Below are 13,636 nucleotides of genomic sequence, written 5' to 3' on the forward strand. Positions count from 1 at the left end.
TGGGACAAAATTCCTATTCCTAAACTTGAGCAACTTGTCTCCTCAGTCCCCAGACATATGCAGACTGTTATAAAAAGAAGAGGGGATGCCACACAGTAGTAAACATGGCCTTGTCCCAACTTTTTTGAGATGTGTTGATGCCATGAAATCTAAAATCAACTTATTTTTCCCTTAAAATCATACATTTTCTCAGTTTAAACATTTGATATGTCATCTATGTTGTATTCTGAATAAAATATTGAAATTTGAAACTTCCACATCATTGCATTCTGTTTTTATTCACAATTTGTACAGTGTCCCAACTTTTTGGAATCGGGTTTGTATATATATATATATATATATATATATATATATATATATATATATATATATATATACACACACAGTGCCTTGCGAAAGTATTCGGCCCCCTTGAACTTTGCGACCTTTTCCCATATTTCAGGCTTCAAACAAAGATATAAAACTGTAATTTTTTGTGAAGAATCAACAACAAGTGGGACACAATCATGAAGTGGAACGAAATTTATTGGATATTTCAAACTTTGTTAACAAATAAAAAACTGAAAAATTGGGCGTGCAAAATTATTCAGCCCCTTTACTTTCAGTGCAGCAAACTCTCTCCAGAAGTTCAGTGAGGATCTGTGAATGATCCAATGTTGAGCTAAATGACTAATGATGATAAATAGAATCCACCTGTGTGTAATCAAGTCTCCGTATAAATGCCCCTGCACTGTGATAGTCTCAGAGGTCTGTTTAAAATGCAGAGAGCATCATGAAGAACAAGGAACACACCAGGCAGGTCCGAGATACTGTTGTGGAGACGTTTAAAGCCGGATTTGGATACAAAAAAAGATTTACGAAGCTTTAAACATCCCAAGGAGCACTGTGCAAGCGATAATATTGAAATGGAAGGAGTATCAGACCACTGCAAATCTACGAAGACCTGGCTGTCCCTCTAAACTTTCAGCTCATACAAGGAGAAGACTGATGAGAGATGCAGCCAAGAGGCCCATGATCACTCTGGATGAACTGCAGAGATCTACAGCTGAGGTGGGAGACTCTGTCCATAGGACAACAATCAGTCGTATACTGCACAAATCTGGCCTTTATGGAAGAGTGGCAAGAAGAAAGCCATTTCTTAAAGATATCCATAAAAAGTGTTGTTTAAAGTTTGCCACAAGCCACCTGGGAGACACACCAAACATGTGGAAGAAGGTGCTCTGGTCAGATGAAACCAAAATCTAACTTTTTGGCAACAATGCAAAACGTTATGCTTGGCGTAAAAGCAACACAGCTCATCACCCTGAACACACCATCCCCACTGTCAAACATGGTGATGGCAGCATCATGGTTTGGGCCTGCTTTTCTTCAGCAGGAACAGGGAAGATGGTTAAAATTGATGGGAAGATAGATGGAGCCAAATACAGGACCATTCTGGAAGAAAACCTGATGGAGTCTGCAAAAGACCTGAGACTGGGACGGAGATTTGTCTTCCAACAAGACAATGATCCAAAACATAAAGCAAAATCTACAATGGAATGGTTCACAAATAAACATATCCAGGTGTTAGAATGGCCAAGTCAAAGTCCAGACCTGAATTCAATTGAGAATCTGTGGAAAGAACTGAAAAATGCTGTTCACAAACGCTCTCCATCCAACCTCACTGAGCTCGAGCTGTTTTGCAAGGAGGAATGGGCAAAACTGATAGAGACATACCCCAAGCGACTTACAGCTGTAATCGCAGCAAAAGGTGGCGATACAAAGTATTAACTTAAAGGGGCTGAATAATTTTGCACGCCCAATTTTTCAGTTTTTTATTTGTTAAAGTTTGAAATATCCAATAAATTTCGTTCCACTTCATGACTGTGTCCCACTTGTTGTTGATTCTTCACAAAAAATTACAGTTTTATATCTTTATGTTTGAAGCCTGAGATGTGGCAAAAGGTCGAAAAGTTCAAGGGGGGCGAATACTTTCGCTAGGCACTGTATATAAAAAAATAAATATATATATATATATATATATATATATATATATACACACATACACTCTAACACAGTATATTAACTTTGAACAGGCAAACACAATCTTTTTACTCGAACAGCGTCTTCAGAAAAAGGTGACACCCCTATATAAAAACACAAGAAAAAATCTGCGTTTTCAATCATTTATTCAACAAAAATATCTACAGGGGTAATGGTGCAGTAAAGTACACCCATGTCTCTAGATGATGGTACTGCCTTCCCTAGCAGAAATTACTTTGCACAACAACCCACCAGCCACCCCCATCAACATTTTTGATCACTCCTCCATTCAAGATTACTTTCCATTGCAAGAGGTTTGTGGGTTGATGTGCATTAACTGCCTATTTCAAACCCCCCCCCCCCACTCCTGCCTGACAACATTACAATGGCATTTAAATCAGGGCTTTGACATGGCCACCCAACCTTCCTTTCATTACTTCTTTTTGGGCTATTCCTTGGTGGATTTGCTAGTGTGCTTCTGATAATTATTGTGTTGAAGGATCCTTTTCTGGCAACAGCTTGAAGATGGACAGATAGCCTTATATTCTCATCAAGCACTTCTGATATGATGGAGAATTCATAGTTGACTAGACTATAGGTATGATTTACTAAAGGCAAAAATGATTTGCAATTTTCAGTGAATGAGGTGAAGCTCTGATTATTTCCATCATCCCATCATATGCAAGCAAAAATACGGTTTTATTATTTTTCTTGTACCCAAGTGGATATTCTTTACAAAGTGCATTTTTACTACATTCATTAAGCTAAAAGGAAAATTCCCTTACAAAGTACAAATTTCCAAGCAATCAAGGTCCTAAAGGAGCTAAGCAACCCCAAACCCTAACATTTCCACTACCATGCATCACAGATAGTACAAAGTTTTTCTTCTGAAATGCTGTCTCCTGTATGTGTAAGACATATCTATAGCGTTCAAACAGCTCCATCTTTGATTCAACAGTCCACAGTATATTGTTCTGGAAGGTCTGGTCTTTGTTAATGTGTTCAGGTGCAAACTGTAATCCTGCTCTAATGTTCGTTTTGGACAGCAAAGTCTTTTTTTCTGGCACACCTCAAATGCGGGTTAAACTGGTGTGATCTCTTTCTGATCGATGCATGCATTTTTACACCCATAAACACTATACAGTAAACCCCCGTTCTATCGCGGTTCAGTTTTTGCGGTCCCGGTATATTGAGTTTTTTTTTTTTTTTTTGTAGACCTATTAATATTATTTTTCCTAATTAAATCATTGTTAATTAAATATTTTGGGGTTTTCCATTGCTCTTGCTGTGTCTCTCAGTATCTTTTATGTGTTTAAATGTGTTTCTATTGTTTTAAAAGTGTGTTTAAAGACCTTAAAATGCTTTTAAAAGTACAGTGAAAGTTATAAAAACATGCCTAGAGTGTATTTAAATGGGGTCTTTCTATTTTGCGGATTTTCACTTTTCGCAGGTGGGTCCGGATTATAACCCCCACGATGGAGGGGGATTTACTGTGAACTGTATACATGATGCCTCCAAGGCAGAAGACATACCCCCCCCCCCCAACCCCCAACCCTGCTTTATGTATGCCATTATATTCATCAGCATCATGCAGTGGATGGGATGCATACTGGCACAAACATATTCAGACTTTGAACTGGTTGTACGATTCCAGTTATAGCAAGAAAAGCATGTAAAATATTTTCTGATTTAATTTCTATGCCTTTTTTTTAAATATTAGCAAAGACAAAATGTAAGTAATTAACATGTAATGGCTAAGTAATTAACATGTTGGCAACAGATTTTTACAAAATATTGATGTTAAAGAAAGTATTGCTTAAACAGTATCATACCATGTATATGGCTTCACTAACACCTGATTAAGCTAAACCGCACAGAAATCTTCACATGAAATTTACTTTTTGACCAGGAGATGGCACAATTAGACATGTTACTGCTATGAGAAAAATCAAGACATTCTCTTTGCGGCTTTTTTCCCCAGAATTGGTTAGGCATTATATAGCTACAACTGACAAACACAGAAGTAATTAAACAAAAAAAAAAAAAAAAAGAAAATCCACCCATAACCAAAGAAAACAAAAAACTGAGTGAAAGATATAGGCTAACAGTTATTGGGGGGAAAAAAAGAGATGTAAAAATAAAGAAAAGAAAATGTTTTGCATGATACAGCATTTAGACATATGTTATAAATATAATTTAGAGCAAATAATCAGGGATCAGCAAGTAAATGCATCTTACTATTAAAAACACTCTTTTGATGTCTGTATCCACCATTTTAACTTTTTAGTGTTTATATCATAACTGAAAGCCTAACTACAGTGTTGCCATCTAGGCTCTACTGGAAGGGTTTCCCCTCACTTCCTGTTCCTATGACAGCAGGAAATGAAATGAATGCAGTAGTTGTCACCAGCGTAGAAGACACAGACAGTTCTAATAAACTATACAAGAATTTAATCCGTTTGCGTTTTACTGGTAAATATATAGTTTTGTTGCAGCGTGTCCCCATACTGGAGAGTTTTCCTAAGAAGAAGTGAGGGGAGTTGAGCTTGAAATATCACTTTTTGGTGACTTGTCCCTTTAACTCTAGCCTGTCTGTATATTATGGTCTTCCATGTTAAAGCATACAACCTTTTATGTAGCAATGTAGTAAAATAGTGATATTCACAGCATAGCGATTATATGATTATAAATTTATGGGTGGATGCTGAAAGGCTGAATTCTTAAACTGGTCTTTTTGCTTTTTCCTCTTTTTGTACTGAAGTCCGCCTGCTATAGCATATGGAAAGCATGTCCTCCTGCTGTTTTCTCTTCAAAGTAAATACATGGAAAATCGAACATGAAGAGCAAGACCTTTATGTCATGACTGCGGCCCAGGCACAGAAATGTACTATTGTCAATCCCAAGAAGTGTAAGACACCAGTGTGTCAATCAATTTGTGAGCATATTTGGAATATTTTTACGGCAGTGACCTATTACCTTTGGAATACTCAGACATACCCAATTCTCTGCTGCTCCAGAGTGTCTACTTTTTCAGCTCTTCTGATAACATCCAAGATTGATTCTATTTCAGTTGGGTTCAAACACTGATTCTTTCTTTGCTTGTCTGTTCGGTAGGTGTGAACGGACCAACCGGTGTGCAACCTGCAAGTTAAATAAATATAATAAGAACAAACTTCATGCTTTTACTATTTATTTCCTGTCAATGTGCTAGTTGCAGATCATTGCAGTTTTTAAAGTGACCCAGCCACATTTTTAAAAAGTCTCAGTCAATTAGGTATCTGTAAAAAATAAATTTAATGAAGCCTCTCCTGCACTGCAAATTGCCACTTAATTGCTGAGAAATCCCCCCTATAAATTTATTTAGAGACTGTCAGGTTTACAGTGCAAACCCACAGGTCCACCAAACGTTCGCCCTTCCCAGCTACACATACTCATGTTTACCACTCAATTTGGCCACCAGAGTTGAAGAAAAAGTACAGAACATTTCTGGGCATTGGGAACATCCAACTTCCCCTTGTTCCCATGTGACACTGGTGCCTGGTGACTTGTGGCAAGTGGAGGTGGGTAGGGGGTCTTTAGCCCTGTGTAAGCTCCAAGGTGCAACATGAAGCTTACACAGCTTTCTTCTACTGCCTCATAGCAACTGAACTGATCAGAAGAGGGGGGCAAAGAAAGGTACTGTATATGCAGCTGGAGATAGCACCAGTTACAGTAGTATTAAACCTTGCTCTTTACATTGAGAAGTATGGTCAAAGCAATTTTGGCCCTACTTCTCCTGTAGGTTACAGGAGGCCAAAGCCTGGTCCACCCAGTCAGGATTCACCCACATGTGTGGACCAGCAGCTGGCTCAGCCTTTCAGCGATCTTGGAGGCTAAGCCAGCTGCGCCTACATCTTCCCAGCCCAGCGCTCCAGTAAGCTCTGGAGGGGCCGAGCCGAGAGCCAGTGACTAACAGTCATAGGCTCTCTGCTCAGACAAGACTGGGAACTGAGCGATCAGTGGTCTTTAATCACTCAGTCTTAGCAGCGGCGAGGGACAGATGCAGCATCGAATCAATGCTGCATCCACCTAGGTGAGCGTTTTTTTTTTTAAACCTAAACTTCTCTAGTTCAGCTCTTTGGATAAATTAAGTACGTCCAAAGAGTGAACCCCTTAAGCACAAGCTGATGACTGCACTAGCAGCCATTAGCATGCGCCTGTTTTGTTCAGCCGACTCCTGGCTTGAAAGTGAAAGTGATCCGGGAAAACTACTTCTTTTCATCCACTTTATAGCATTATTCAGATTGGGAACAGGAGAAGTAAAGCTGGATACACACTATCCAATTTTCTTTAGATTTTTTCCTTTAGATTTACCAAAACATTATAATATGAGGTCAAACCTAAACACTTTCAATTTGTATGCAATCAGGCAGGCCCCTGCACTTCATATTTGAAGGTATCCAGCTTAAGACTAGGAGCCAATCAAGTGTGCTGCAAGGAGCAGATAGGCGGAAGAAGCAGGGGGTAACCTTGTCAGTGTGCTGCAGCTCCTTAATGGGCCATACACACTATAAGATTTTCTGAAGACTTTTTCCTTTAGATTTACCATAACCAGATAATATGAGGTCAAACCTAAACACTTTCAATTTGTATGCAATCTGGCAGGCCCTTGCACTACATAGAAAAGGTAAATCTGAAGGAAAAAAAGTCTTCAGAAAATCTTAGTGTGTATGGCCATTAAGACCCCATGAACACTGGGCATGTAGCCAAAATGCATGGGGCTCCAGTGTTTAACTTTAGGCAGAAGGCAAAGGTTTCATGCACAAGCAGGGCGCTGGTAGCTTGTCAAACTCATGACAGTCTGACAGCTACCTGAGGCTGCACAGTGCACCTAGCGGTTAGAACATTTAGGGTACCGTATTTTCCGGCATATAAGACCACTGGGCGTATAAGACGACCCCCCTATTACATGATCTACCGGTAATAATTATACTTAGGTTACCTTGGAGATATTATACTCGGCGTATAAGACGACCTCCCATTTTTGGGGGATTTTTATGAGGTTCAAAAGTAGTCTTATACGCCAGAAAATACAGTAGTATGTGCCCAGGGACGAATGCCTAGAATGCTAGAGGACATGGGTGCCCTCCAAAAAAAGCTAAATGACAGAGCCCCATGCACCAGGGCTAACCACCTGGTGTGCATGGAGCCTTACTGTTCAATCACAGTCTGGGGCAGGGAGGTGACCAAGCTGTACCGATTAGCTGTATCTAAGAAAAATATGGTAACTCGTTTGGTGGCCAGGTCTGTATTGTGGTTTAAATTTCAGGATCAAATCAGCAGAAATACAAATCCTTTGACAGGTAAATCAGCTATTTGTGTTTTATTTATGCATTTAGCCGGATCTCAATTTTAATTTTATATAAGATTTCCCTTTTTAAGCTCTGCTACTTTTGCTGTTCTTTTAGATTATATTGCTATCTATGTCAAGTTACTTGTTCCTCAGGTTTATACACAGTATGCTACTCCATTTACATAGCTTGAGTTCAGCTTTAGCCCCGATTCACACTGATGCGGTGCAGGAAATGCTAAGATTCTGAAGTGCAGCGTGTTCTGCCATCTGCGATGGGTGTTAATGAAATGTTAACGACACCTCAAGAGCAGATCACAGGTTTGCCTTAACCAGGTGGCATGGGTATAAATAACCCAAGTGATCCGGTTCCAGTGCAAATAAATAAAAGCAGCCTGCACCTTTTTGATGCGGATGTGGTGTGATTTGAGTCATCCCAAATGAATGCGCTCAAATTGCACCGCACAGAATTGCATGCGATTTGCACAGGAATCCTGTGTGGTTCATATGCAGTTCACAGTGTGAACCTAGGCTTAGTGGCAGAAAACCTTTTCTTTTTCAAGCCTGGTTATCATTGTTATTCTGTTTCTGAACATATTGCTACCTGTCTCAAGTTGCTCGTTTTTCAGGTTTTACTATCTTACATGCTTTGAGTTCCTGAAATTTTATTACATAAACACTTACAAAACTTCAGTGTTTGATGCGTCATACAAGAGGTCTTCTCCAAAATTAAAGTATGCAACAAGGTAAAAAAAATGGATTTTTGTAAAATCTTACCGTAAAATCCTTTTCTCTTAGCTCATCGACAGACGTAGTCCTCGGTGATACACCACCTTCGGGTTATGTTGCCTCCGCAGGAGCAGGACTAGACAGGAAATTAAAAAGCTCTGGCCACACCCTAGGGGCAGTCCCAGAGGGTATATCCTCTCTCTCTCTGCCTCAGCAAATCAGTTATGTGAAAAAGCAGTGCTTAGAGAATTTAACCCAACCCAACTCCAAAACAGAGGGGCGGGGACTACGTCTGTCGATGAGCTAAGAGAAAAGGATTTTACGGTAAGATTTTACAAAAATCCATTTTTCTCTAGCGCTCATCGACAGACGTAGTCCTCGGTGATACACCACCTTCGGGACGTCCCAGAGCAGTATCACAACTGAGGGGTGGGAAAATGGAAATCAAATCCCAATCTAGAAGGCCCAACCGGTGCCAACTAGAAGTTTACAATGCTCATCCTTTATGATGAGACTCAACAAAAAAGGAGAAAACAAAATTTTTTTTTTTTTTTTTTCAAACAGAAAAAAACCCTCGAGGTAGACCACCGGTCTCCTCAAATTGCGGCCTGCAAAACCTTGCGGCCAAATGAGGCATCCGCCGATGCCGTCACATCAATTTTATAGAATTTTGTAAAGGTATGTACCGACGACCAGGTGGCCGCCTTACATACCTGGACCACTGACGCCTGATGGCGAAAGGCCCAGGAAGTACTGAGCGCTCGAGTGGAGTGCGCCCTAACAGGGAACGGAGGACTCTGACCCTTAATAGAATAAGCCTGTACCACCGTTTGTCTAATCCATTTGGCAATGGTCGCGGCAGATGCAGGCAAACCCTTTCTGGGGCCATCCGTGATCACAAAAAGTGAATCCGTCTTACGGAATGATTCCGTAGATTTCAGGTATACCCTGATTGCCCGAACCACATCTAAGGAATGCAACGCATGTTCCCGATGATGCTTGGGCTGAGGACACAAGGAAGGTAGTACAATATCTTCATTCAGATGAAAATCTGAAACCACCTTGGGAAGAAAAGATGGCTTAGGATGAAGTACTACCTTATCCCTATGAATGACTAGGTATGGGGACTGGCATGATAATGCAGCCAGTTCTGACACCCTGCGAGCAGAAGTAACCAAGAAGGCCACCTTCTGGGATAGAGTAAGCAAGGGAATCTCCCTGGTGTTTTCAAAAGGAGGTTTCTGTAGAACCGACAAAACCAAATTAAGATCCCAGGGCGGTAAGGGCGCGCGGACTGGAGGAGCCCGGTGCCGCACCCCCTGGATGAAATTCCGCACCAAGGATTTGGTAGCTAAAGGCTTCTGAAAGAAGATTGCTAATGCTGAAACTTGACCCTTGATGGTGCTCAAGGCTAGCTTCTGCTCAACCCCTTGTTGCAAAAAAGCCAATATTCGAGTCACCGAATAGGTACGTGGAGGAAATCCTAAAGATTCGCACCACGCAATATAAGTCTTCCACGTGTGATAATAGACTTTGCTGGAAGTCGCTTTCCTTGCTTTAATAAGGGTAGGAATGACTGAAGTAGACAAACCTCTGTCCTTCAGTACTTGGGTCTCAATGGCCAGGCCATTAAAACCAGCGACTGTAAAGCACGAAGGTAAATTGGTCCTTGAGACCACAGACACTCCCTGAGACGAAGTTCCCACGGAACGTCTGCGACTAACATGTCCAAGTCGGCCAGGCCGGCTTGAGGAGGCCAGCCTAGAATTTCTAGGACCACTGGCGCTGATTGGATCTGAACCAGGCGTCCCTAGAGCTATCTGGCCCCGACCATCCGAGAAAGTCTGGTCGTTTTCTGTTCCCACACATTTATCAAATACCTGATAGTTATCAGGAAAGGTGATCTTTTCTGGTTGAACCTCAGGGACCGAAGTCACCCGACTAGAGGCTGCTTGGCCTATCTGGTCAACCAGATCCGATTCCTGTGAGGTATCGGGACTAATCTTAGGAAAAGGTAAAGGAAAAGATCTTTTCAGGGAACGGTAACTACCGCTTCCTGTGGTACTTAAATGTTGGAAGGGAAGAATCGCACCGGTAGTAGTGGTTGATGCTCGATCTAATGTCCTGAATACCGGTGAAAACGTCCCCCCACCCTGAAACCGGGTGGGGGCGCACCTTCAGGCTGTGTACTCCTTTGCTTCGGGTTTGGCTGGGTTGGTCCCCTTCTTGAACCCTCCTGGAGGAGTCTTGCCTTTCCCGCTAGTACCAGCCGGGCGCCCTTTATGGGCGGTAAAGAAAGGTCCTCGCTTGTTGCGAGGTCCCTTAGCTTTTGCAGCCTGTGGCAAAAAAGTGCTCTTGCCCCCAGTGGCATCCTTAATGATTTCATCTAGGTTGGCTCCAAATAGACGATTCCCCTGAAAGGGGAGATTGGTCAAGGTCTTTTTGGAACCTAGGTCAGCTGACCAGCATTTTAACCACAGCACACGTCTGAGGATCACTGCTAACTTAGATGCATGCCCTAATAAGGGAGTAGTGTCCAAGGCTGCGTCACAGATAAACCGTAGCCCTTGTATGATCTGTTCCATCAAATCAGATGTCTCCTGGGGAATATCTTTTCCCCTAAGATCTTGGCGTACCATTTTCGCCCATTCCGTAAGTGTCTGGGAAACTAGACCAATAACGATTACTGGTCTAAATGCTGACCCTATCAGAGAAAAGATAGTGCGGGACTCTGCTTCTATCTTTTGATCCACCGGATCCTTAAAGGACGAAGTGTCCTCCACTGGAATAACCGTGGCTTTATTCAGCCTGGAAATAGGCGGATCCACGACTGGTGGTACCGTCCATTTCTTAATGATGGATTCCTCAAACGGATAGCGTCTAGCAATACGCTTGGAAATAGTAAAGGTACGTTTAGAATGCTCCCATTCTCCTTTAATCTGATTACCAAAACATTTAGGTACAGGAAAAGCCTTCGCCGTCTTGATGGGCTTATTAGTCCCAAAAGGCCTCTCTGTTTCAGTTGCCTCTGCCGGTAAAGCCTCAAGTTTTAAGGTTTCTTGCACTGCCACAACTAGTGCGTCCACCAATGCTTCTTCCTGAATTATAGCAAGAGAAGAAGCGTCCTCCTCACTGTCTGAGGGGGCTTTACCTGGGATAACAGCCCTTGCAGAGGAACCTGCAACTGCCGTGACCATCTCTGAATCTGAGTCAGAGGTGTCAGATGGTATAGGGGTAGGCGGGGGTCGCTTCCTTGACCCCCGTCCCTGACAGGCCGCCTCCACCCGAGCCACCATAGACTCCAAAATTGCTGTAAATGACTCTATACTCTGTGCACCGGCGGGTCCCGAGGCCCCCTCGAGGGAAACAGGTGGGGGAATATGTGTGGCAGGGTCCATAATAACTCCAGTTACTTCCTGGATAATATAATTCAAAAGTAAAGAAAAAAACTTTTTTTTTTTTTTTTCTTTTCTGACCCCCGGCGCCACAAAAAAGCCCCTTAGTGTTACCTGCTAGGGATCCCTATCGATCGAGAGAGAGAGAGATAGATCCCCAGGCTCACCACTTGATGCTCAGAGTTAAACTGCAACAGCTTACAGCGCTGTCTTGACAAACAGGAAGTCTTTTGGCTGGCTGCCCAGGAAGAAAGGAGGCGGCTCCGCCCCTCTGCACGCCTTCCGGCGCCTCCCCCAAGCTCCACGAGGTGTAGGATCACCTCAAACATGGCCGCCCCCATGCTGGAGACACGAGGCTACGCCAAAATGGCGGCTCGTGCGATCCTGCAAGAAAAAATGGCGGCGGCCTGCTGAATGGCGGTGTGCTGCAGGGCACACAACACTGTCTCTGCCTGGGGATATGGCGTGGTTGGCGGTATCGGCCCCTGGCGGACCGCATGGCCGTTCGGGAGGCCTGCTAATAGCTGGAGATCTGATTTGGAAGGCAGTCTACATGTCCGTGGCTTCTGACTGGTAGGTAGCTTATACTAAACCCATAAGATTCCCAGAATGCCACAGATTACATCTTTTAAACATGTATACAATAGATTGTTAGCTCCCAAACCAAGCCTCCTGGCTTTTTGTACACAAAAAATCACACTCAAAGTAGGAGGATCTGTGACATGTTATAGGACAGAAAGGACTCTTTCTTACCATACAGAGAGGGGCCCGCGTTCACCACAAAACCCGTCAGGGGGAAAGGGGGAACATACTACTCACCATACCGGAACCAGGCGGGCACCAACTCCTGACAGTACCCCTCTCCACCGGGGCGGGAGGGCTGTCGACCGATACGAACGCCGTGACTCATGGTCTTTGGCGTTTCAGCGAGACGTTTAACTCGCGGGTTCAGTCCTTTTAACGGGACTTTGTCGCGGCCGACCCAGCGCGGAGCTATGGCCTGCACGCGCTCGTAGGCTGAACTGGGGTGACCACCGGATCTCAACATCCAGCCCGTCGCCCAGTTCAGCTTTCTTGCTTGAAGATCTCACAGGAACACTGGAGAAAAAGCTGTCTAAAAAAATCCTTTAAGAAAAAAATTCTTGCCAGGACCTAAGATCCCAGCAAGGTGTCTAGGTCCTTACTCCTAACTAGACAGAAAATAACTGATTTGCTGAGGCAGAGAGAGAGAGGATATACCCTCTGGGACTGCCCCTAGGGTGTGGCCAGAGCTTTTTAATTTCCTGTCTAGTCCTGCTCCTGCGGAGGCAACATAACCCGAAGGTGGTGTATCACCGAGGACTACGTCTGTCGATGAGCGCTAGAGAAAAATAAATAAAAAAGGAAAAATCCAGCCCACAGTGCTTGTCAGGAACTACCGACATACTGACTGGAGCGATGCCAAATCATAAAAAGCCTTTGGGTTTGATTTACTTAAACTGGACAGTGCAAAATCTGGTGCAGCTTCCCATTTTTTTTGTCAAAGCTTAATTGAACAAGCTGATTGGCTACCATGCACAGCTGCACCAGATTTTGCACTCTCCAGTTTTAATAAATCTAACCCAAAGGTTTTTTATTTGGAGTGACTTTAGGATTTGGAGATAATTGGAGCAAAAGTGGCACTATTTTATTGAATGTGCATGTCTCAATGACCTGCAGCCTCAACTGTTGCTCCAATGTTTCATAAACAAAAGATGTGTGCCTATCCAGTGTTTGTGTACTGTGGGGGAGGTTCTTTTATTAAGGGAAGACATGGATCCTTGTCCCTGCTTTGCAGGAACACAGGATCCATGTCTTCCTAACTGACAGAACAGAAATCTGCCTTGTTTACATAGCCAGACTGCCGTTCTGCCTCTGTAATGAACGATAAGCGGTTGCCGGGGGACATTCGTGCCCGCTACTTGTTAGTGTGGGATAACATAAATATACGTGATCCTGTGCACAGCAGCAGCCCTGTAGCAGTAAAACTGCTATAGGGCAGTCATGAAGTGGTTGATGCGCCTTATACTTACCTTTGCTTGTAAGTTGTCACTTGGCATTTTATCATTTATTTAAACTTGCCACAACAGTTTGCTCTTAGAGGCGCTTCTCAATTGTTTCTCCTGTGTCTAATAGAGATTCT

General features: G+C 43.0%; 1 protein-coding gene across 3 annotated transcripts in view; it reads right to left on the minus strand.

Annotated features, from left to right (window-relative positions):
• Nucleotides 1-13,636, minus strand: part of RPH3AL (rabphilin 3A like (without C2 domains)) — a 393,784-nt gene that overhangs the window by 204,285 nt on the left and 175,863 nt on the right. For all 3 annotated transcript variants that reach the window (XM_082245575.1, XM_082245576.1, XM_082245574.1), the window contains exon 3: nt 5,020-5,163. In XM_082245575.1, coding sequence (XP_082101701.1) covers nt 5,020-5,163 — 144 coding nt within the window. The remainder of the gene's footprint in view (nt 1-5,019; nt 5,164-13,636) is intronic.

Source organism: Pelophylax lessonae (genome assembly GCF_965119305.1).
Source record: "Pelophylax lessonae genome assembly, chromosome: 2".
In the NCBI taxonomy this organism is placed as follows: Eukaryota; Metazoa; Chordata; class Amphibia; order Anura; family Ranidae; genus Pelophylax; species Pelophylax lessonae.